Source organism: Cynocephalus volans, chromosome 1 (genome assembly GCF_027409185.1).
Source record: "Cynocephalus volans isolate mCynVol1 chromosome 1, mCynVol1.pri, whole genome shotgun sequence".
NCBI classification, from domain to species: Eukaryota; Metazoa; Chordata; class Mammalia; order Dermoptera; family Cynocephalidae; genus Cynocephalus; species Cynocephalus volans.
Genome location: NC_084460.1, coordinates 14789701 through 14817155, shown reverse-complemented (window position 1 = coordinate 14817155; position 27455 = coordinate 14789701). Strand labels below are relative to the sequence as shown.

At 33.3% G+C, this 27455-nt stretch overlaps 1 protein-coding gene across 1 annotated transcript in view; it reads right to left on the bottom strand.

Moving 5' to 3' along the window:
- The window catches only part of TASP1 (taspase 1), a 264853-nt gene that overhangs the window by 210822 nt on the left and 26576 nt on the right, over positions 1-27455 (bottom strand). The window contains exons 5-7 of the mRNA XM_063108924.1: positions 16490-16610; positions 10355-10439; positions 2463-2542 (exon numbers count right to left, since the gene is read on the bottom strand). Of these exons, the coding sequence (XP_062964994.1) occupies positions 2463-2542; positions 10355-10439; positions 16490-16610 (286 nt within the window). The remainder of the gene's footprint in view (positions 1-2462; positions 2543-10354; positions 10440-16489; positions 16611-27455) is intronic.

The following is a 27455-nucleotide window of genomic DNA, read 5'->3' as shown; positions in this document are numbered from 1 at the left end:
ATGTTCTGTAACCAGAATACTGGCTATTGCCCTACCAGAGCTGGAATGATTTCTCTCTGACCAATTCAAAAGAAAAATGTATAGACATAACGTTTTGTTGAGGCAACACCTGGGACATTCCCCCAACAAAAAGCCTGATCACACAACCCACCTTGAGGTCAAAAAGACCTGCATTCACATACATAGCTTCAAAATGGCTTCTAAGTGCTTCACTCATGAATATAAAAAGACACTAAATAATTGAGGAAATCTGTCAACATGTAGTAGGGTCCAAAACAAAACTAAGCCGGAGAAAGCAGAAACACCAGATATGACCAAACTGTAGGAAGGATAAGAGAAACTATCGCATTCTTGAAATAAGAACAGGACACTACATAAAAAGTGTATTAATCAGAGATGGATCTTTAGTAATTAAAAACATGAAAACCAAAATTATAAATTCATCAGAAATAAAAGGTTTGGGAGATAAAATTAAAGACACTATCCAGAAAGTAGGACAAAACAGAGAGATTTTTAAAGGAGGAAAAATATTTTCAATAAAGATACAAGGATTAGGAGTATAAGATCCAACATCTAATTAGTAGAAATTAGAAAAATAAAAGAGAAAATATGGAGGGAGAAATTATTCCACAATCTGTTTAATTTCCCCAAAGCTGAAGCACATGAATTTCCAGATTGAAAGTACAAAATGAGTACCCAGCAAAAACAATGAAAAAAACCCACCCCAAGATGCTTCATTGCAATAATCAAAACATGGGAATTAAGAGCTTCCTCTGAAAGAGAAAAGATATACCATAAGAACTGGGAGTCTTGAATAATAACAAGACTGGAAACAAGATGATAAGAGAACAATTTCTTCAAATACCTAAAGGAAAATGATTTCCAGAATCACATATACCAAATAAACAAGAAACAAAACCACATGAGATCCAGGAAACAGAGAATCTAATACTGAAGAGAAGCAAAGGGAATCCCAAGACAGCTACACAGCAGACCTAGTAAGATTCTAGACTGGAAGGTGCCAGGTGGCACGTCTCCAAGAAAAAAATGGAACCAGAAGATGACCTGATTTGTTTGCCTGATATAAGAACTCTAAAATAAGTTCCACTCGGAAGACTTTAAGACAGAATTAACGATGGGGACTATGAGAATTCAGAACTCTCATACTCCTCCTTCACTGCCACAAACACATTTATCTTCCCTCTGGCTTCTCTATAACTTTCACCTACATGAATAGTCAAAGTGGATATAATATATACTTGCTATGAAATATAATCACGTCCTTTTTATACAACTTGGTCTCCTTGGAGTTAATAATTCCACATTTTTTCATTTGATTATTATATTCATAGATTACTTTGATAAAAATAAAAATTTCACTTAAAAATAATGTACATATTTAATATTTCTCCCTTTATATAAATATGTAGCTATTTTTCTTAAAAAATAAGAGCATAATTAATGCACACAAACACATATACACATATTTATAACTTCACTTTTCACTTTTTTAGAGTTCGTTAGATTTAATCAGACATGAATCTTCACAACAATTTCTAGTTACCTGTGTTTCATTATAAGAATACATGATAATTTATTTGCCCACATTCCTCTATGTTGAACATAAGACTTTTTTTCAAATTTTTTTATATTCTTAAAAATGCTTACTGATTACCTTTCTACATAAATCCTTGTCTGTATTTCCAATGACATGTTCCTAGAAGTAGAACAAGTTTAAGGCTTTTGATCTATATTACTCAGCTGTCCTCCAAAATTTCTGCCAATTTACAATGTATCATGTTCATTTCACCACACACTTATCACGAATAATATAATATTTTTTAACTCTTTCACAAGTTAAAAGGGAACAAATTTAACATGTACTTATTTTATTTTCCTTATTAGTTATATCATTTTCTCTATTTATGACTTTTGACCATTTTTCTGTTGGGCTATTACTTGTATTTTCGTAAAGTTGGTAAATTTCTTCATAAATCAAGAATACATATCCCTCTGTCATGTTTGTGACAAATGTTTTTCAGTTTTCACTCTTATATAGTCACACCTTTGTTTTTCCTTCTCTTGGACTTATACCTAAAAAGGTCTTGCTCAGTTCAAAGACAGTTAAATGTTGACCTATGTTTTCTTTTCTCTCTCTCTCTTTCTCTCTCTCCCTCTCTGTCTCTCTTTCTAAAAGGTGGTATTATGATTTTATTAGTAGTAATTCATTTAAGTAACCTAAAAGGGATTCTTCAGCAATACTTCCATAAAAGCATGAGAAAACACAGGGAATATAAATGTGGCTTAAATCAAATAACTTTCTACATATCTTTTAACTATATATATTTTAACATAAGCTTTCTTCCTGAAATATCTGTACAACATGAGTCATAACAAAAGCAAATATAACATTTTCAGGTATATATGCTCACATAGCTTGATTCTGAAAAGTTTTTACTCACTTGTGGTCATGATGTTAGGAGGGCAAGAGGGTATTCCATGATCTACTGCCCATCTGTAGGCTCCTTCTCCAACTAAAAAACTAACAACAGAAAAATTATTATTTTAAAAATTGACAGTGTCATCATCTCCAACATATTCAGTAAAGTAATATAAGTAATACGGTAAGGCAACTGAAAAATAACCTTGCAAATAGACATAATTTTAGATTTACCTCAAAATAATAAGATGGCTACATGATCAAAAATTCTTTTAAATTTTTCCCCAAATTAAATATTTCACAACTGGAAATGTTACAGTATCATTTGCAATAACTAACAAGTAAAATTGGCAAAACACAACATAATAAAAAGTTAAAATAGTCAGCTTCCCAGTGGAAAAATATTACGATTTATCTTGGCTCAACATGGTTTCAGTTTATGTCACAAGATCTATTTAATCTGGTTAAAAGTCTAAGATTACGTGAATGTCTTCAAATTTGGTATTCTTCCTAGAATTCCTGGATGCTGTCAAAATGAGTGGGTACATATAAAGATGCCCAAACACAATGAGAAACACTTCTAAGCCTTGATGCTACAAAATATATATATATATAACCCTCAGAATCATTTTTACTGTGGTAAGTAAAGTACTGTGGTATGTCTCAAAAGGAATTTTTTAAGCCCTACACAGCAAATTTTAACATAACAAAGTGAATAAAATGATACTACTAACTAACTGTAAAATACTTATTTTCAAAGATTTCAAATAGCATGAAGGATAATTAACTACCCCATTCCTTAAGAAATTTAACCAAGCAAATAGTAATAGCAAGCAGTTGCCATAATACTCAATCACTTCATCTTCATTCACAGCCAACTTCTTAAAGATCTCAGCCAGCTAGTAATGGACTCCTTGAACATGTGCCTACTTGTTAGTTTCCACTCCCTATTTTTTGTTTCTGTTCTTCTAATCATTCCAACACTAAAAATTCAAAGTAACACATATTGAAGTCTTAAGATGCAATTGTTAATAAGATCAGTGACAAATTGGCAAAACAAAATTAAAGTAGACATTCAGAAACATACCCAAATGGTTCCAATGAGAAACTAAATGGTTAACCCCAATAACTGTTTTCCGATATACATAAAGGTGGGGATGGAGGAGCATTAAAAAGAGAAAGGAGAGAGGACCAACAAGAATAAACAACTTTACTCCTTCAAATCTCTATTTTTTTGGAAATTATAAAGGATTCTGAGAGTAGAAAACAGTTTTGCCTATTCTTGAACCAATTGAAGATAGATCACTGCAAAGAAAATCTGTCACATAAAATTCAAATGTTGGAATAACTAAAATAGAAACTTGGATACGGATTTGAGCTTGGATACTGATGGCATTTTTAGCGTTTCCTTCTTCTAGAAAAAGAATTTGATAAAAGAAATAACTTCTCTTTATGCAAAGATGTAAAAGAGATGCTTAAGTAGTAAACTAAATGATCAAGACAGAAGTTTGGAGCACTCCCATTGGTTAGAGTAAAAAGCCTCATTCCAGGTGCATCTGGTATGGTACTTCAAAGGGTTTTGCCTCAACAGCAAAGCAAAATTAGCTCAAGACTAAATGCTTCTCTAGTCTCATGTAACAAAGTTTTAAAGCAAGAGCTGAAAGGACCAAGCAGTTTTTGAACAAACCACATCTGAAAATAAAGAATACTGATAAAATTACAAAAATATGCAGCACCAACAAAAGTAAAATTCACAATGTCTGGAATCCAATAAAAAATTACCAAGCATGCAAAGAAGCAGGAAAATGTAAACTAAATGGAGAGAAAAATCATTCAATTGAAAACAACCTAAAAATTACAAATATGATAGAATTAGTAAACAAAGGTATTAAAACAGCTGTTATAATTCTGTTCATATGTTCAAGAAGCTAAAGGAAAGATGAAACATGTTAAGGAGATACAAGGAAGATATTTTTTAAGGGATGCAAATCAAACTTCTGGAAACAAAAACTGTAATTTCAGAAATGAAAATTAAACTGAATGAGATTAGCAGGTGATTAGAAATTGGAGAAAAATAATTAGTAAACTTAAAAACATAGCAAGAGAAACTATTAAACGTGAAACAGAGAGAAAAACAGACTGAAAAAAAGGGTAAACGAATTATCAGTAATATAAGCATTATTATAAAAGAAAATATACATGTGTAATTAGAGTCCTGAGAATAGAAGGGGAGTCAGAAACAATATCTGAAGAAATAATGGACAAAAATTTTTCAAATTTGATGAAATATATATCCCCATTCATCCAAGAAGCCAAATGAACACAGACTAAAGCCATTACAAGAAAACTATAGTTAATCCTTCAACAATGCAGGTGTTATGCGCACTGACCACCACTTCCCAACCTCCCACACAACTGAAAAGTCACGTGTAGCTTTTGACTCCCTAAAAAGTTAACTACTAATAGCCTACTGTTAACCAGAAGCCTTACCAATAACATAAACTGTTGACCAACAAATATTTTGTATGTTATATGTACTACATACTGTACTCCTACAATAATGTAAGCTAGAGAAAAAAATGTTATTAAGAAAATCATAAGGAAGAGAAAACCACAAGAGATCAATTTTTACTACAGTACAAAATTTACCGGAGAGACAAACTGCTCACAGGAACTCGATTAGCATCACACAGTGTTTTGAGCAGGTACTTGCAACACAAGCTCAGTGCAATAGCAACAGGAGGTGGCTACGAAATTATTACAAGTGGTACATTACATACTACTCTTAATTTTATACATTATAATTTAATCCTGTACCTTTACATCTGTTTATATTTCTCTTGACTGCAAATGGCACCATGTATGGTATGTAGTGTTTGTATACATAAGTTTTGATAAATTTTAACATTTTATGAATAGATTTGTGTATATTTTATCATAGTAAATGATAAAATAAATTAGTATCTACATATAATTTATGCATTTATGATATACCTAACTTTTTCTTAATTTTCACAACATATCTAGGCTATGCGATTCATCTGTGAGTTTTTTCAAATTGTTGCAAATCTCAAAAAAATTTTCCAATATAATTATTGAAAAAACTACTCGTATAAGTGGACCCACACATTTCAAACACGTGTTGTTCAAGGGTCAACTGTATAAACCAATATTACTCATAAGCATTGATGTAAAAATTCTTTATAAAATATTAGCAAATTGAAACCAATATATATTTTTAAAAAAAACCACTATGACCAAGTGGAATTTATCCTCAGAATGCAACTGCTGCTTCAACAGTCAGAAATCAACCAATCACTGTATTAACTGAGTAAATAAGAAAAATTATAAGATCATCTCAAGAGATGCAGAAAAGCATTTAACAAAGTACAATACCCATTCCTATTTAAAACTCTCCTCATGCTAGGAAGTAAGGAAACTTTCTCAACATGATAAAGAGCATCTGTGATAAACCTACAGCAACCATCATATTTAATGGTGAAAGACCAAATGCTTCTTTCCTAAGATCACAAATAAGACAAGGATTTCTACTCTCACATTTCTGTTCTACATTGCATTGAAGTTTCTAGCCAGTGTGATAAAGCAAGAAAAAGAAATTAAAGGAATCTTGATTAGCAAGAAAGAAAGAAAGCTATCTTTATTCCCAGACGACATGACATCTATGTAGAAAATTTTACGAAATCTATAAACACATACTAGAACTAATGAATTTAAGCAAATTCCTAGGACAGAATATCAATACAATAAAATCAGCTATATTTCTGTGTACTGGCAATTAACATCTATATACTGGAAATTAACATTTTTAAAATATACCACATATATAGTATCAAAAAGAATTAAATTCCTAGGTATAAATATGACAAAAGCTGAGTAAGACCTATTCACTGGAAAGTATGAAACACTGTTCAGAGAGGTTAAAGAAGATCTTGATAAATGGATAAATTGGAATACTAATCAAAATTCCAGCAAGTTATTTGTGGAAATGGACGAGTTAATTCTAAAACTCATATGTAAAATATGTAAAACATCAAAACAATTTTAAAAACAAAAATAAAGTTGAAGAACTATGTATGTAAGAAAACCAGAAGCTAGTTCCAAACAGGTACAGCATTCCTGTATGAAATCATTTTAATAAAGAGGTGGCCATCACTTTTTCCCATATATTTTCTTTTCATAAAATATTAAAATATTGCTCATGTACCCTTGAACAATGGCCTCACTGTGGTCCTTCCTTCCTCCTCCCCTGAGATAATCATGGTGGGTTTGGTAGCCTTCTTTCCAAATCTATTTGGACATCTCTGTACCTATTTATGTAGCCTTAGAAAATTAGAATATTATATATATGGCAATAGCAGGAAGGAATATATAGGAATGAGAAAAGCTTAAACTCAGGACAATTGTTACCCAGCGTTGGGGCACAGATGGGGCCAAGGTGTGGATATGGAACAGCGGGAAGGATGAGGATCGCACTAGCAAAGGTTCAGTTTAGGCTGCTTCCAATCTTTTAGTGATGTTTTATTACCTATCCTGGGTGATGGGAAATATGTGTTCATCATATTATTTTGCAATTTTTTAAGAAAACGTAAGTTAAACTGAACAACCTCATTTTTTTTTACTCTACTATGTGGACATCTATTGCTATGGACTGAATTATGTCCACCAAAACATGCATATGTTGAAGCCCTAGCCCCCAAAATGATATTTGGAGATGGGATCTTTGAGAAGTGATTAAGAGTAGATGAGGTCAGGGCCAGCCTGTGGCTCACTCGAGAGAGCGTGGTGCTGATAACACCAAGGCCACGGGTTCGGATCCCATATAGGGATGGCCGGTTAGCTCACTGGGTGAGCATGGTGCTGACAACACCAAGTCAAGGATTAAGATTCCCTTACCGGTAATCTTAAAAAAAAAAAAAAGAGTAGATGAGGTCATGAGGGTAGGGCCCTAGTGATAAGATTAATGTTTTTATAAGATGAGGAAAATATTTCTCTCTCTTTCACAAACTAACCCCTTGCAGCCCTACCTCCAATGTGAAGACAAGGCGACCATCTTCAAGCCAGGAAGATAGCCTTCACCAGAAATTGAACAGGCTGGAACCTTGATCTTAAACTTTTCAACCTCCAGAACTGTGAGAAATAAACTTCTGCTATTTAAGCCACCCAATCTATGGTATTTTGTTATGGCAGCCCAAGCAGATTTATACTAACAGCAATCCATGTTACTATACACCAATTTTTTCTCTCCTTTTTTCATGCCATAGAATATCTAATAAATATGACCAGAAAAGTTTATTTAACCACTGATGGACATTTAGGTTGCTTATAGTTTTATATCCTATAAACAACATTGCTGTGACCATCTTTTGATGTATAAGCCTTCCTGTGTACATGTTCAGGTGTGTTATCTTAAAATAGAACTGTGCATTTTCAATTTTTACATTAATAAATAATACCAAAATGTCTCTCAGCTGGCTATATCAGTTTATGTTCCCACAATTAGAAGAAGAAAAAACCTGTTTTTCTGGGATTGGCTGGTTAGTTTAGTTGGTTAGAACACAGTGTTGTAACACCAAGATCAAAGGTTCAGATCCCCATACCAGCCAGCTGCAAATTAAAAAAGAGACCTGTTTTTCTATACCCTCAACGATGCTGGATATTATTGATATTTGTTATTTTGCTACTTTAATAAGGTGAATATTATGATTGAGCACCTTTTCATGTGTTTATATGCCATGAATATTTTCTTTTCCATAAATTGGCTATTTGTATCCTTTACTGATTTTTAAAATTGGGGTTATCTTTTTCTTATTGACATTTTATAGTTCTTATACAGTCTGGGTACTAATCTTTTGTTTGCTACATATGCTGCAAATAATTTTTCTCATTTCCAAAAGACATATTGTTTTTTAATTCTGATCACGGAATCTTCAGTTGTATAGTAGCTATACATTTTCATTCGTCATATGTTTCAAATGTTTAACTATATTTTTTATCTTTTCTTATAAGTATTTTTTTTGCAGTTGGCTGGTATGGGGATATGAACACTTTACCTTGGTGTTATAACATTATTTTTTATCTTAATAAGGTTTTTGCTATCCCATAGTCATAATCTCTCATATTTTTTCCTAATATTTTTATACTATGCTGTTTTGCTTTTAGGTTTAGGCTTTATTTTTCTGACTGGCATGACGGCAATTTAACTTAACATTTTTCCACTATGTAGCCAGTTGTCCCAACACAATTTATTCAGTAAAGCATCCTTTTTCCCTACAATGATTTGAGATGACACCATGATCATAAACTAAATTCCTTTATATACTGAGTCTGTTTCTGGATTTTCAGTTCTGTCTATACCTATATCAACCTGTTCTAACAACTATAGTATTAAATAAAAGTATCACGTTATCAGATAAATCCAACTCCTTGATCTGTTTCAAAATTGTCTTGGTGATTCTTGTACACGTTTCTCCATGTAATGCTGAGAGTCTGCTTAGTAAATGCCATGAGGAGTTGAGGAAATGGGATTATCATGGTAAATTTGTAGGTGGTCTTCAAAGCACTTGTACAGTGTTCACGCTACTTTTATTGTCAACCAAAATAAATGCATCTTTTCTCCCTACTAAATGAGTGTCCTCTAAATTGTTCAGTTAGTGTTCATCATGTTCTACATACAATAGGAAATATGAGGAAAAGAACAAAGTCATGTTTAAATGCACATTGAGGTGCATACAAACCCAGAGACAATCTCTGCACCTACTACTCCCCTAAAAAGGTATGAATAGAAGTACACTGCATGCATCTACTAAACAAATGCTTAGTAAATTCTGGGTTGGTGGATTTCATACCAGTTAAACAAAATAGCATGGGTTTAGCATAAGTTATGAGAAAGTACATATAAGAATTTTTTAATCACTTTTCTCACTTCAGTTATAAAGAAACTTATTGATATCAACCAAATATATTAGAAATGATCTCAAAAAAGCAGATTTACTTCCCCTGATCCTTACTTTATCAAAAAACAAATATTAAAAAGTAATATTTCATTGAGAATTGTTTTTATAACTGATCTTCTAGTATAACAATTAAATAATTGGGAAGTACATGATTAAAAGGAAACCTTGAATTTTTCTGGGTAAAAGGTTTTAAGATTTTTTTAAACTATAATAATTCATTTTCTGTGACTTCAAAATATAACAGTCAGTGATTACTACAGTACTGGTGTCACAACTTTCAATACAGAGCATAAACGTAACCTCCACAGCCAAACATGCTGAGCACAGGTATAAATGTATATGTGTTAATATTGTTAAGCATGCTAATGGTATGATGGCTATGTTTTGCAAACATAAAGATATTTATATAACTATTTAAGGATGAAATATGATGTCAGAGATTTGCTTTAAAATACTATAGGAAAAAATATTGAGATGCATCAGACAAGTGAAGGACAAAACATTGTTAATTATTCTAATTGAATGGCAGGTCCATGAGGGCTATTTATAATGTTCTACATACTTTTATTCTAGAACTTCTCAAAATTAAAAATTACTTTAGGTTCTAGACTCTAAGATACTTTTAAAGTTTCATAATATAATGACTCCAATTGAGCCTTTAGTAACAGCAAAAACATCTCTGTAATCAACTAAAAAAACAAAAATTAACTGTGATCTCCTTTCTGATTTAATCCATAATATTCTATTCGATCCAGAGCTTTATCAAGTATACAAAACAGTCCAAGATCACAGAACAAAACTGTGTCTTCCTCTCAAAGGCATACCGACTGCTGGTGTGGAACCAATAGCATCAGTTTTCTGTGGATAAAAATAGCCTTCAAACACTGCATGCATTAAAGACAAAAGATCCAGGAAAAGTTGGGAAGAACAAAGTGATTACCAGGGAGGAATTCTGCCAGCCGAGAGCTTGCCCTTCTGCCCTTCACACAAGAGCCTGTTAGCAACTGAGACTGGGTTCTTGATTCCTGTAAAACAAAATTGGCAGAAAAAGAAGTCATAAATGTCTTCAAGTTTCTCACTGTTTTGCAATTGTTTCAATAAAACAACTTTAAAATATCTTGCAAATTCTTCTTTTTCAAGACATCAAATATACTAATGAAAACCCTTAATTATCATGAACAATAATAGTCAAATCAAAAAATATATGAACACCTAATAGATGCAAGAAAAGAACAAATATAAAATACATAATCTCATGTTTGTCATGTGCTACAGCAGTAAAGACAGAATTTGAAATACTACACATTTAAATTAGGTTCCTTTTAAATAGATTTTAGAATAGAATAAAATTAACTGAAAATGTGGCACTCTCCTACTATCAAAACTAAATAAATTCTCCAGGCATTTATTGGCCACAAAACCACAAATTTCCTTTATAGAATAAACAAGATTTTGAACAGCTTCAAAGCTACCTTAGAGAGAAAAATTAATGGGGAAATATAAGCCAAAAATTTTTAATCTCATCTACAAGAGAGACAGAATAGAGAAAAAGTCCTTCAAAACAGGTAAGGGTGAGGGGAAGAAGCCAAGTATGTACAAGATTGCAGCCTACAATGTGGTTCAGACTGTTTCCAGGAGGCAAAGCAGTAAGTAAAAGTGAGATGAGGGTGCTTATCTGGGGAGAACAATAGGACAGCATTAGTGTGATAAACATTGTCAGAATTACAATGACAATGGCAAATATGACAATGATGATGATCATGATCATGATCACGATAGCAGGCAATAAAAGTAACTTAGTACCTAATACGCACCAGGCCCAGTGGCCAAACTCTTAAGTGCATCAGATGATTTAATTGATCCTTCAACTCTATCATAAGGATATACTTATGAACCCTATCTAATTAATGAGAAAACATTTACACAGAGGGTCAAGTTGCCTGCCCAAGGTCACAGAGCTGAGATTTTAACACAGAGGCAGCTAATGCCAGAGACCATGTCCTCAACCACTAACCTATGGATGCCTATCAGGACACTATCAATACAATCACCAGTGGGATATAAAGAGACTACAAAAACTTAAATTAATGCCACCAGGTTGACTCAAAACAAAACTAATTAGACAAATTTTGTTAAATACCCAAAACTTGTGACACAAAAATGTATGAAATATCAAGAAAAGGAAAAGCCCAGATCGGATATCTATACTAGCCTTAAAACATAATATATTCTGGATGTGATGATTGAATATTGTAAAGACATTAATAATTGTCAAATTAACTTATAAATAAATGCAAATCCATAAATTCTCCATCAAAACTTCAAAAGAATTTCTATGATGCACGACAAGCTGACTCTTAAATTAATCAGGAAAAGCAGACTGTGAAAATGAAGAGGTATTCACCCTATGAGACACCATTTCTTATTCAAAGCTAGTCTGATTAAAAGAGTGTAGTCTGGGTACAAAATAGACAAATATATCAATGGAATATGTAGAATAAAGCTAAAGTTCAGAAACAGACACTGTGACTTTGGGTATTTAATATATAATATAGACAGCATTTCAAATGAGTGGGGAAAAGATGGACTACATATATAGAGAGGTAGAAAAAACAAACAGTGAAAAGCACAGGAGTCAGATTACTTTCCAAATGTACCTGCTATCAGTTTATTGCTTCTCAGCTATAAACTTATCCTTTGTTGCCTGATCTGTGAAAATGGATATGGGCCCTTTAAAGACATTTCCTCTGCCAGTTGGCACGATGGTAAGCTTTGTCAGTAAAGGACACTAGAGACATATTGCAGAAGGAAAGGGTGGCTTGCTAGGAGAACATGATATTGTCTCTACTATTTGGCCCACATGGTGTTCTCCAATGTTAAGTGCCCACAGGGTCAGCTTTCTCCAGTACTTGGCCACCACCTGTTTTTTCCTGCTCCTGATTTGGGCCACAGTGGCACAGCTGAGAGTCCCAGAAAGAATAAGACTACACCCCAGTCCAGGTTACTGATCCCCATACCCTCTCCTCAGTCCCACAGGCACACATGTAGCAAGTGCTCCATGGGGATGGTTGCCTAGTGAGCCAAAACCCAATATTTATCCTGCACAATGGATGTTGAATACCCACAGCCTCTTGACCTCTGTGTGCCCACCTATCAGCCTGAGATTGCCTTTGCCCCACAGGATTGGTCCTGTTCACACAGTGGCTGTCGACCAGCTCTGGCCCAGGTAACCCAGCAACTGCTCTGCCATACAGTGGGCAGGAACCATACCTTCTTCAACAAGGCCTGAACCCACTTCCAAGTTTATGCTTCCTTGAGTATTGTCCCTCTGCCCTAGGATGCACTTTGAGTTCTCTTTCCATATTTATACTCATATAGTTACTCTCCTATTATACTGCTTAATAACTCTTTATATTAAACTCCTCCTGTTTAAACTACTATGTGGTTTCTGTCTCCTACTTTCTCAGACTGATACAATAACCTCAGACAAATTACTAAATCTCTCCTGTGTCTCACTTTTCTCATTTGTAAAATGGGGATAAAAGCATTGACCACAAAAAATTATGAGAACTAAAAGAGTTAATATATATAAACCACTATAGAACAATGCCTAGTAAGTTATAGTCACCCAGTAAATAAAGTTATCATTAATGTTATTCAATAAATTATGTAGAAACAATTTTTTAGTTATTTCAGAAAATGTATTCGAGGTAAATGAAAAATAAATTATACATGTATTAAAAGAAAATATAGGTGACTATGCTTACAAATTATGAAAGAGAAAAACTTTAAGAAATGCAAAATACAAAAGCCACAAAAGGGAAAGTAATAAGCTTGACAAACAAAATTTTAAATTACAGTACAGTGAAGAATATTATAAACAGAGTTAAAAGGCAAGCCACACAAGAGGTATAAACAGTTCACAGAGAAATGCTAATGATCCTTAAACACATGAAATTGTATTAAATGCCAATAAAATTTCACAATAAAAGAAATTAACACTAATTGAAATCCCTTTTCTTACATATCACGAAAATCAGAGAGTAAATGGAAGATTGGAACAAATAATCAAATGGAACTGACATAGATACAGCAGTGTACCCAACAACCACAGAATACATACTCTTTAAAGTTCACATGCAACATTTACAGAAACACACCATTAGCTGGGTCATAAAGCAAGTCTCAAAAACCTTCAAGATGGCCAGCCACAAAAAAAAAAAACGCTTAAAGAGACTGGAATCATACACAGTATATTCTCTAAACACAGTGGAATTCGACCAGAAATGAGAAAAGAAGGCTAACTAAAATGTCTTTAGGCAAATAAATTTGACAACTCATATGATACAAATTCCTTGAAAACCACACATGAGCAAAAGGAAATACACATAATCTCATAAATGTTAAAGATATCAAAACCCAGTTTTTAAAACTTCCCCCAAAGAAAACCCTTCTAATTTGGAACAGTTAATAAATTCTTCCAAGCAATTACAAAGAAATCATTCCAATCTACACTAATCCTTTATTAGAACAACAACAAAAAACAATTCCCCAACTCATTTTATGAGGCCAGCCGTAACAGGGTACAGAAACAAACCATTACATACCATCACCTGGCACGCCAGCACAATTCTGTTGAGAAAAACCTGTCCTTTCAATAAAGGGCAATAAACCATTTGGATATCCATATGCGGGAAAAAACAAATGTTGACCCCTATCGTATACACACAAAAATTAGTCTGAGTTGATAAGAAAGCTAAATGTGAAGGGAAAAAACAATAAAATTACTAAGAAAAAAAAAATTTTTTTAATTACTAAAAGCCATTGGAGATTATTTTCGTAAATTGAGTAGTTAAAAAGTCTTAAACTACAAAAAGAATTAGCCATAAAAGACAAGGTTGATAACTTAAATTCTACTATTATTAAAAACTCCTGTTTATCAAAAGCACTAACAGAGTGAAAAGGCAGGCCACAGACGGGGAGGAGATATCAATAATACGTATATCTAACAAAGGGTTTATATCTAACAGACACAAAGAATGACTGTGTACTGTAATGATGAATAAGTTAACTATACTGATCTAACCACCACACATTCTAGACAATTATTGAAAATCAACATTGTACCTCACATGTATGTATAATAAAAAATAAAAAAATATATATATATATATTTTTATACATATATATATATTTTTGTTTGTTTGTTTGTTTTTAAAAGATGACCGGTAAGGGGATCTTAACCCTTGACTTGGTGTTGTCAGCACCACGCTCTCCCAAGTGAGCTAACCAGCCATCCCTCTGTAGGGATCCAAACCCGTGGCCTTGGTGTTATCAGCATCACACTCTCCCAAGTGAGCCATGGGCTGGCCCTAAAATAAATAATTTTTTTAATTAAAAATAAAATAAAATATATAAAGAACTCTGACAAATCAACAAAAAAAATCTAATAAAAATATGCAAAAGATGTGAACGCACCTTCACAATGAGGATATCTAAATGGGCAATAAGCCTATGAAAAGGTTCTCAGTATCAGTAGTTGCCAGGGAAAACTTACATTGAAACAATGGTAGCACTACACATATATCAAAATGGCTAAATTTTCCACGGCTTTGCTGCAAATGGCTCCAGGACAGCTGAGAAAGCCTAGCTGGGAAGGTGGCTGAGAGGCCCTTGCCGTTTTCTCTCTCTCTGAGGGAGCCAGCGGTGAGCCCACTACCCACCTCTCCCCCGGTGTTACACCTCCACAGCAGGAGCACTCACAAAATCAATAGGCCAATTAAAAAAAAAAAACGTAATGGCTGAATTTAAAAATAATATTACCAAAAATGGGTGAGACTGTAGAGTAACTGAAATGCTCATACACTGCTTGTGGGAATAAAAATTGCAATTGCTTTTGAAAACTGGCAATGTCTACTAAAACAAAGCATATATGTACCTAAATTTATTTCAACTCCTAGATATATACCCAAGAGAAATAAGAATATATACATCTATCAAAATACACGTACAAGAATATTCACTACAGCTTTATTCATAATAGTCAAAAACTAGAGACTATTCAAATGTCCACCAAGAAAGAGGAGAGTAGATAAAAAAGTTATAGTACATTCACACAATAAAATACTACTAAGCAACAGAAAAGAAAAAACTACTGTGACACAAAACACAGATCAATCTCATAGGCTTACTGGTAATCTAAAGAAATCAGACACAGGGGTGTATAATTCCATTCATAAAAATTTCAGAAACAGGCAATTAATTATGGTGCCTAAAGTCAGAATGGGGTAGGTGGGGTACAAGAAGTATGCACTAAGAAGTATAAAGAGCCCTTCTGGGATTATGAAAATGTTTCATATTCTGACAAGGAAATATTTAATATCTTGATCTAGGTAGTGGCTTATACGACTGGATACCCCTAAAAATTCATGATGCTATACACTTAAAATCTTTGCACTTCATCTATATCTTGCTTTAATAAAACAATTATAAAACATCAGATATATGTTTTATATACTGATGATGTTGAAAAAAATCTCAGACACCCTACTTAAAGAAAAAGGTTTCATAAGAATACATACATTTATTTTTTAAAAAACCACCATATGCACATAATGAAACTATGTATCTATTACATAAAAATAGAAACAAAGGCACTGGATTTTTACCAATTAAACCCCAATGGGAGAAGGGAATGAGAAGAAAAGATGTGAAGGATCAAAGGTAAATTTTATTTATATCATGTAAAATGTTTTACAATATATTATTTGTGTATTTCAAATTGTAAAATTAATAAAATACTGTAAACAAGTTTTAAATGTCTGTAATCTCTTGAAGAGATGGAGGAAAATTCTAACCCAAAACTTGGACATAGGCTGCTTTGCTGTTTTCTTTAGAACTCTTCCTAGCTAAGATTTTATGTTTCATATTCAGTAAAAGAAGAAAAACGTATGTTTTTAACATTATTCCAAGCAAGAATGGCGAAAAACACTGAACTAAGTCTTCAGCAGGCATGAAATGGTAATATGCATAGTTTTCCAAAAAACAGAGATAGTGTGTCATTACACCCACATACCACTCAGTGCTCCAACTGCTCCAAAATTTAAGGATTTTCCATCCATTATGCTGGCATCACACTCAATTTCACCTAAGAGATTTAGATTAGATCCCATTCCTGCATTTGTAAAAGGAGAATCCTGAAAGACAAAAACAAAAATTAAAATACCATTAGTCTTAAAGAAGAATTAAAGCCAATCCTTCATAAACTCTTCCAAAAACTTGAAGGTAAGAGACCACTTCCTAACTCATTGTATGATGCCAATACTACCCTGATACTAAAACAAGACAAAGATATAATGAAAAAACAAAATTACACATCAATACACCTTGTAAATATTGATACAAAAATCATCAAAAAAAAATACCAGCAAACCAAATCCAGCAAAATATAAAAAGGATTATACATCACAGATAAGAAGGATCCCTGAAAAGCAAGGTTGGTTTAATATATAAAAACCAATCAGAAAAAAAAAAAAAAAAAACCAATCAGTGTAGTACCCCATACTATTAAAATAAAGGACGAAAGACATGATCATATCAATAGACATAAGAAAAAAGCTTTGACAAAATGCAATACCCTTTCATGAGAAAACACTCAAACTATAAACAGAAGGGAACTTCCTTAACATGATAAAGGGCATCTACAAAAAGTCCAGAGCTTACAAAATAATTAATGGTGAAAGACTAAATGCTTTCTCATAAGATCAGGAACAACAGGGATGTCCACTCTCACCACTAATATTCAACAATGTTGGACAATTTGATGATTAGGCAAGAAAAAGAAATAAAGAGCAACTAGATTAGAAAGGAAGTAAACAAAATTATTTCTATTTGAAGATAGCATGATCCTGTATACAAAAAATCCTAAGGATTGCACTAAAAAACTATTAGAACTAATAAATAAGTTCAGCAGGTTTGCAGGATACAAGATCAATATAAAAAAATGAATTGGATTTCTATATTTTAGCAATAAACAGTCTGACAATGAAATTAAGAAAATAATTTTCTTTACAATAACATCAAAAACAATAAAATGGGAATAAATTTAACAAAAAAAGCATAAGACTTGTACATTGAAAACTACAAAACATGTTGAAAAAACACTTTAAATACCTAAACAAATGGTATTACATCCCTATACACAGATCAAAAGGCTTAATATTGTTACATTGGCAATATTCCCCAAATTGATCTAATTCAGTGCAATCCCTTGTCAAATCCCAAATGCCTTTTTTGCAGAAATTAACAAGCTAATCCTAAAATTCATATGGAAATGCAAGGAATACAGAATAGTCAAAACAATCTTGAATAGAACAGAAATGAAGGACTCACACTTCTAGGTTTTATAACTTACTGCAAAACTACATTAATCGACACAGTATGAATTAGACTGGATATACATATATACCAATGCAATAGAACTGAGAATGCAGAAATAACCTTACATTTATGGTTGATTCAACAAGAATGCCAAAACAACTCTATAAAGAAAGGATAGTCTTTACAATAATTGGTGCTGAGATAACTAGATATCCATATGTAAGAGAATGAAGTTGGACCCCTATCCCACACTATATATGATGATTAACTCAAATTGGATAAAAGCCTAAATGTAAGAGCTAAAACTATGAAAGTCACAGAAGAAAACATAAGGGCAAATATTCACGACCTTGGAATAGGCAATGATTTCTTAGATTTGATAGCAAAAGTATAAGCAACCAAAGAAAAAACTAGATAAATTGAAATTAATCAATATTAAAAACTTTTGTGTATCAAAGGACACCATAAAAAAAGTAGGAAAAAAACCTCACAGAATGGGAGAAAATTTTTGCAAATCATATGTCTGATAAGGGACTTGTATCCAGAATAAAAAATTTTTTTAAATTGTAAAATAAAAAGACAAGGGCCAGCCCGTGACTCACTTGGGAGAATGTAGTGCTCATACCACCAAGGCTGTGGGTTTGGATCCCTATATAGGGATTGTCGGTTAGCTCACTTGGGAGAGCATGGTGCTCACAACACCAAGTCAAGGGTTCAGATCCCCTTACTGGTCATCTTTTTAAAAAAATAAATAAACAAAATAAAATAAAATAAAAAGTCAACACAATTTTTTTTTTTTTTTTGACCAGCAAGGGGATTGCAACCCTTGGCTCAGTGTGGTCTGCACAACGCTCAGCCAGTGAGCGCACCGGCGATCCCTATATAGGATCCGAACCTGCAGCCTCGGCGCTACCAGCGCCGCACTCTCCAGAGTGAGCCACAGGGCCGGCCCAAAAGTCAACACAATTTTAAACTGGGCAAAGGACATGGATTAGTACTTCTCCAAAGATATATAGACAACCAGTAAGCACATGAAAATGTGCTGAGCATCATTTGTCATCAGGGTAAGGCAAATTAAAATCATAACAAAATACTACTTTACACTGAAAAGGATGGCTACAAATCAGACAGATAAATAAGAACATGTGTTCGCAAGGATATGGAGATATTAGAACCCTCACACACTGCTGAGGGGAATGTAAAATGGTGCAGCCACTTTGGAAAACATTTGGCAGGTCCTCAAAAAGTTAAACATAGAGTTACCATTTGACCCAGCAATTACAAGAGAAATTAAAAACATATGTCCACACAAAACTTATACACGAATATTCAAAGCAGCATTATCCACAATAATCAAAAAGTGGAAACAACTCAAATGTCCATCAATCAATGAATGAATACACAAAACATTATACATCTATTCAATGGAGTATTAATTGGCAATAAAAAGTAGTGAAGTACCAATACATAGCACAATATAGAAAAACCTTAAAAAGATTATGCTAAGTGAAAGAAGCCAATCACAAAAGACCACATATTAGATAATTCCATTTATATGAAATGTCTAGAATAGGCAAACCCATAAAGTAGATCGGTATTTGCTAGAGACAGGGAACAGGAAGAGGGAGAGTGACTACAAATGTAACTACAGCATTACTTTTTGGGATAAAAATAAACTAAAGTTAGATAGTGGTGATGGTTACAGAACTTTGTAAATATACTGAAAACAACTTGACTGTATACCTTAAAGGATGAATTTTATAGTATGTGAATTATATCTCAAAAAAGTATCATAAAGAAAAAAAATCTTACATCAATAAGGTGGACAGAACATAAAGGCCTGGAATCAGAGACCAGCCACGTACTTGAAATCTAAGGAAAAACACTGCCTTCTTTTTCTAATACAGTGAATAAAGTTTTAAAATATATATATACCAGGTAGACAATTAGCTCAGTTGGTTAGAATGTGGTTTTATAACACCAAGATCCAGGGTTCAGATCCCTGTACCAGCCAGCCCCCATATATATATATATATATATATATATATATATATATATATATATATATATATATCTCACTGGTCTTATCAGTCAAGACCATATCATATTTGATCTCCATCCAGAGAATATGAGAAAAGCCAATAATATAAAATCTTACAATAAAAATAAATGTCATGGGAACACAGTCCCAAAAGACTTCACCTTTAAAATAAAAGACAGAGAATATGCATTAGTTTAAATTGAACATTCCTTATGGTAACTGCATAGATGAAGAGCCCACTCCAACGTAACTTAACAACTACTCTTTAACATGAACAACACACATCTCACATTCCAGAAATCTGAGGCAATCCAGAAAATTAGGTCTGTTCTAAGGTAAACCAATGAAACCTAGGAAACCAGAGCAATTCTGGGTCAACCTAAAGATTACCAAATGCCCAAAATCATCTATAAACTTCTCCATTTCCTAGATTTCAGCCAGATCTAAGAAAAATTGGCCATATGTCTCCATTTCTGATATGCACCTACAACTTGAGCAAAGGGATCAGGGATTTTTGAGACCAGATGCAGTTAGACAATCTGCATATCCACAGAATTTTAAAAACAAGATCACAGGGTAAAAACTAACAAAAAGCCTGTATAATTAAATAGAAAATGAGTGATACAGACAATAAATACTGTGAACATTCAAAAGGAATTGGCCCATTATGAGATAAAGAAGTTAATAACAGGCTTCGTGGAGGGTGCAAAATGAAAGCAAAGACTAGCAGGAGTCTAGAAAATTACAGTTGGTGGATGTGATGTGAGCAACACATAGGAAGGGGAAAGTGTCAGAACCACAGACAACACATTCAGTCAAATAGGAGATTGCTCAGTGTCACTCATCAGAATCTGGACTTCATCGAGAAAATAATATAAGACATTCAAGCTTTCTGTATAGGAAAAAGTCACATTAAGTATAATGGTCAAGAAAACGTATACTGACATTCACATGGTATATGAAAAGAAAAGGGAAACTGAACTCAGAGAGATCAAACTGGAGATTATTTTACAACAAAGGCTTGAAAAACTAACTACCTGGTAAAGAAACAATAGCAGTAGGAATAAAAAAGAAGAAAAGGACCAGAAATTTCAAACCTGAGAGATAAATAAAACCATAAATAAGAAAAGGCATATTATAAGAAGAAGGAAAGAGTATGCATAATTGAACATAATAAGTTTTTAAAAAGTCTTCCAAGAGAATATTTCTATGTAAATCAGTTTATAATCTAACCTTGGGAAAGAAATCACAACTAAAGAAAAATTACAGCTTAAGAGATGAAGACTGAATTACTGTCCTGAATTATTTCATCTTTTGATAAGTACAAAAATCCAAGTCAGCAGTCTCCATAGCACAGAATAGATTGTGAGCACAAGTAAAGTACTACCATATTACAGTTTTGTTTTGCTCTATATAACCTACAATATTTAAAGAAAAACAATATCCATCCCTAAATATGTAATATTCACCGTGTTTAATATAAAACCGAAGATGATCAGACATTCAAACAAGGAGAAAAATATGACCCACAACCAGAAGAAATTATCAGACAATGAGAACATACCCAGAAATGACACTGATGAATTAGCAAACTGATAAATTAGCAAACAATTCTAATGTAGCTAACAATGTTAAATTAAATTTCATAGACATACTCTATATGTTCAAGTATGTGTAGAAAGACATTAGAATAAGAAGGAAAGAAAAGGAAGCTATAAAAATTTAAAAATTAAACTTCTAGAAATGAAAAAACACTATAATTTAAGGTGAAAAATACTTTGGAAAGGATTAACATCAAATTAGGCACTGCAGAAGAAAATAGCAGTAATCTTGATGACAAAGTACTAGAAACTATCCGAACTGAATTACGCAATGAAAAAAATACTTAAAAAAAGAAAAACAGAGCATCAGAGTACTATGGAAAGCACCGAGAGATCTAAAATACAAGTACGTGTAATTGGAGTCCCAAAGGGAAAGCATAAAAATGGGGGAATAGTAAAAATATTAGCCAAAACTAATCCAAATTTAATAAACACTTTTATACACAAATCCAAAGAAGCTCTACAAACCCCAAACAAAAGAAACTTGAAGAAAAGCATGTCAGCACACAGCTATAAATTGCTGAAAACCAGTGACAAACAGAAAATCTTAAGAGTAGCAAGAGCAAAGGACATATTATGCACAAATGAACAAAGAAAAATAACAACATATCTCTGGTCAGAAACCAAGCAAGACAGAAGACAATGGTGCAATATATTTACACAACTGAGAGGGAACACAAACTGAAAACTGAGAGAACTACAAAATATCTTTAAAAAGTGAAATCACATACTGGACAGCTGCCAAAACAAAAACAAATTAAAATAAAATAATAAAATAAAAGTAAAAGTGGAGGCAAAATACTTTTTCAGACAAACAAAAGTGGAGATGATCTATCAGCTGCAAACCTACACTACAAGAAATGTGAAAGAATGTTCTGCAGCCCAAACAAAAATGACATCAATGTAAATCTGAGTCTACACAAAGGAATGAAAAGTGATTAATGCTCTAGTGTGAAGATATAAAAAAACCTTTCATTTTCTAAGCTCTTTAAATGATAATTGTTTAAAACAAAAACAATAACAACATATTGTGGGGTTAATAACATACAGACACAAACTGTATGGCAAAAGTAGCACAAAGACTGGGAGGGCTAAACGGAAGTATATTGTTATAAAGTTCTGAACATTACATATGCAAGCCTATGATACGATTTGAAGGTAGACTGTGATAATCAAAAGATGTATTTTGTAAACAATACGGCAACTACTAAAAAATAAATTGAAGAAGTGTAGCTCATAGACAATGGAGATAAAATCATTTTTTTTTACATCCCCAAGAAAAGCAGAAAAAGAAGAAATGAGGACATAGTAGAGATGAGACCAGCAGAAAACAGCAAGATGACACCTTTAAACACAACTATATTAATAATTACATTAAATTCAAACTGTCTAAACACTTCAGTTAGAAGGCAGAGGCTGTCAGAAAACTGACTACAAGAAACCCACTTTAAATATAAAAACACAAATAGCTAAAAGTAAAAGCATATTAGAAGATATTACAAAAAAGATACCAAAACATCCCCTGTCGTTCCTAACATCAGTAATGTGTGACTCCTTTTACATTCCTAATCAGTCTGGTTTGATGTTTATAAATTTTATTCCAACAGTTCCCCCTCCTTGAATACTGTCTTACCATCTTTCACAAGTATCATGAATAACTGTTTCTTTAACATTTGTCATTAGGGAAATGCAAATTAAAGCCACCAGATACCACTGTATAACCACTAAAATGGCTAAAATTAAAAACACTGACAATGCTGAGAGCATTGGAAAGAATGTGGAGCAACCTCAAACCTCATACATTGTTAGTGAGAATGCAAATTGCAAATAGACTTGCAGTTTTCTTTAAAGTTAAGCATACACTTACCATCGACAAGCAATCCTACTCCTATTTTTCCAAGAGAAATGAAAGCACATGTCTACGTAAAGATTTGTATTCAAATGTTCGTAACAGCTTCATTCATAACAGTCCCAAACTGGAAACAACTCAAGTACCTACCAACTAGTAAAAGGATAAATAAATTGTGATACATTGATACAATGGAATACTACTCAGCAATAAAAGGAACAAACTTGGGCCGGCCCGTGGCTCACTTGGGAGAGTGTGGTGCTGATAACACCAAGGTCACGGGTTCGGATCCCTATATAGGGATGGCCAGTTAGCTCACTTGGGAGAGTGTGGTGCTGACAACACCAAGTCAAGGGTTAAGATCCCCTTATCAGTCATCTTTTAAAAATAAATAAATAAATAAATAAAATAAAAGGAAGAAACTTCTAATACACCCAAGAATGTGAAGGAATCAAAAGCATTATGCTATGTGAAAGAGGCCAGTCACATAAGACCACAAAACCTATTATTCTATTCATACAAACTAGAAAAATAGAACTACAGTGATAAAAAGCAGACTGCAGTTGCCAGGGGCCACTGAGGGGAGGGGATTCACTATAGATAGGTATGAGAGAATTTTGGGGTGATGGAAATGTTATATATCATGATTGTACATGTAGTTACACGATTGTTATAATTTGTTAAAACTCATCACATTGCATACTTAAAATTGGAGAATTTTGTTGTATGTAATTATATTTCAATGAAACTGATGAAAAAAGTAGTATGCCCATTAATTGACAAACTAGTCATCCTATAGTCTAATTTCCCCTTATAAATAATATACATAAGCTTTTTAAATGGTTGTTTGTTGATTTTCTAATGCAACTCATTTTGTATAATTAGTAATCATTATGTCCAATAAGCCAGTGGTCCTTTTAAAAATCTGTCAGACCCTGTTACTCTCCTATTTGAAAACCTGCAGTGATTTCCCATCACTTAGAATAAAATCCAAAGTCCTAAATTCCAAAGTTTATGAGGCCTTACATGATCTGGCCCCTCCCTCCCTCTTCGAACTTACTCCCCTCTATTCTGCTTCTCCCTTACTGCCCACCTGCCACACTGCGATTCCCTGAGCACACCAAGAATGCCCCCACCTCAGGGCCTCTGCATTTGTTGATCATTCATTCCTTTGGAATGGTGAACTTAGTAAGCAACTCTAGTGAGGGGAGAGAGCCAATAAATAAAGTTTGTGTAAACATGCATGTGCACATGAGTATAAATAACTGATGTCCCAGGGTAACAAGTATTATAAAGGAAAATGAAGTGGAATAAGAAGGGATATGGGCTGGCTGGTTAGTTCAGTTGGTTAGAGAGCAGTGTTGGTAACACCAAGGTCAAGGGTTTGGCTCCCTGTCCTGGCCAGCCACCAAAAAAAAAAGGAGAGGGGACAATGCAGTACTTTTCCTTCTGACCAAGAACTCCCTTCCAAAACATCTTCCTATAGCTTTCTGCCCCATTTCACTCATGTTTCTGCTCACATGACATCTTATCAGAGGGCCCTCCTTTTATGGACTTATCTAAAACAGCATTTCCCCACCCTTCCCCAACCATTCTCTTTTCTCATACTATTTCATTTTTCCTTATGACACTTTTCACTACTTGACATTAAATTAAATATAATTTTGATTCATCTAATTCTCCCCATAGAATGTAAGCCCTGTAAGTACAAGAATTTGTCTTTTAAGGTGTTATATCCCAATGTCTAAAGCAATGCTTGGCACATGGTAGGTACTCAATAAATATTTGCAGAATAAATGAAGAGCAGTAAATTACAACTAGATATAAATACAGTAATTAATCATTGTGAACTATAACCCCTTAAGCAAGCTGATACTTACTAATTCTTACAGGTTACTCCTATAGAGAAACTCCAGGAAAATGTAAATGTTAAAAATCCAATCTCTTCATAATTAAAACAAGTGAAATGAAATAAAATCAGGCAACAGTATTTCCAGTTTCTAAAAGATGGAATTTTAAGAGCAAAATGTATTTATAGCCCACTCGTAACTTTTAGAGGAGACAAGACTTTAAAAAGTCAGATCGTTTTGAATGACTAACCCAGGAAAGAGAGGTAGGAAGGCCAAGAGGAGAGTCAGGAGCTGCTCTCCCACTGTGACATGCAAATCCCAAGCCAAGGCAAAGATCTGCAAAGCATTACTCTTTCACTGTAAACCACAACCTGTATTACCCATTTAATGTCTTTTGCTGAAAGCATAAAACAAGAGCTGTTTGCAAGACCACAGGGTATACTATACCTCTGGGGATCTATTATAAGACCTCTATTAACAGTTCTTACAGATGCAAACAATTTAGTTTTCAAATGTTGCACAAAAACTAGATTGGCATATTATAAAAATCATTTTTATATAAAATGATTTATGTTCATCCAATCTCCCTTTAAGAAGTTAGACATTAACAGGAAATTACTAATACTGTTAGTATTCCTACCCTGTCACTCAACTGCAAATTCAACAAATGCATCATTAGATGAATGAAATATAATAGAATATTTGATAATATAGTTTCTTATTCAAAATTAAGAACGCTATCAAGATTATTTTAATTACTGCCTTCACTAATATGCAGGTAGCTTTATTCATCTAAAGCAATGAGAAAGAGGAAAAAAAGACTTTGAAACAAACTTTCTGAAATCTTTTTTAAATACAGTAATAAAAACAACTTGTGAAATACCCTTATCTTACCTAACACTATCCTAAAAATTACTAATTCCCTGGTATTTCATCATCTATTTTCATTATTTACAGGATGAATGGAGGTCAATGAAACTGTATTACTGATCAAAAAATCATTTGGGGATTTTAGTTTGTTTGTTTAGCAGCCAATTATACTCAAATTTTCAGAACTGAATGGTTGAAATATTTCCAATTTAGAATCCTCTGTGGTGGTATGGATTAAGATTCATTCACTCATTCAACAAAATTTATTGAGCAACTATGTGCCAAGCAAATCTTTTCTGTAAAGGGCCATCTATATTAAATAGGTCACATTTTGTGGGACACAGACAACACTACAACTACCAACTCTGCCATTGTAGCACAAATGGAGCCAGAGAAAATACACAAAGAAATGAGCATGGCTGTGCTCCAATAAAACTTCATTTATGGACAATAAAATTTGAATTTCAGATAATTTTCTGGTGTCATAAAATATTATTCTTTTGATTTTGTTTCAATCATTTCAAAAAGTGAAAACCATTCTTAGTTTGTGGGCCATTCCAAAATAGCAGACAGTAGGCCAGATTTGGCTTTTAGGCCACAGTTTGCCAATCCTTGATGTAAGCAATGGGGAAACAGCAGTGAACAAAACAAAACAAAAAATCCTTAGCACAAGGAGCCTCAATTCTAGCTAAGGGAGACAGACAGTAAGAAATTAAATATATTAGATGGCATATTAGACAGCAATAAATATGATGGTGAAAAACAAAACAGATCAGAGATAGGGAGTACTGGGCATGGTCAGAGGGCTATAAAGGAAAGACAAGATGACCACAGGGGTAGTTACAATTTATTTTTCCTTTGGCGTGTTTCTTTTGACATAATTTCAAACTTACAGAAAAATGCAATAATAGTCTACTATCCAGAATACATAAAGAACTACTACAACTTTCAAAACCCCAAAACAATCCAATTAAAAAATTAGCAAAGGACTTATATAGACATTTCTCCAAAGATATACAAATGGCCGACAAGCACATGAAAATATGTGCAACATCACTGTCATCAGGGAAATGAAAATCAAAACCACAACACGGTACTACTTCACACCCATGAGAATGGCTAAGAACAAAAACAGAAAATCAGTGCTGACAAGGATATAGAGAAATTATAACTCTTATACACTGCTGTTGGAAATGTTAAATGGTTCATTCAGTTGCTATGGAAAATAGTTTGGCGGTTCCACAAAAAGTTAAACATAGAATTACTATATGATCCAGCTATTCCACCTCTAGGTATATACTCAAAAGAATTGAAAAGTTACTCAAATACTTGAGGAACGTTCCCAGCAACACTATTCACAATATCCAAAAGGTGGAAAAAACTCAAATGTCCATCAGTGAATGAATGGATAAACAAATAGTGGTGTATACATGAATAATGTTGAACACTCC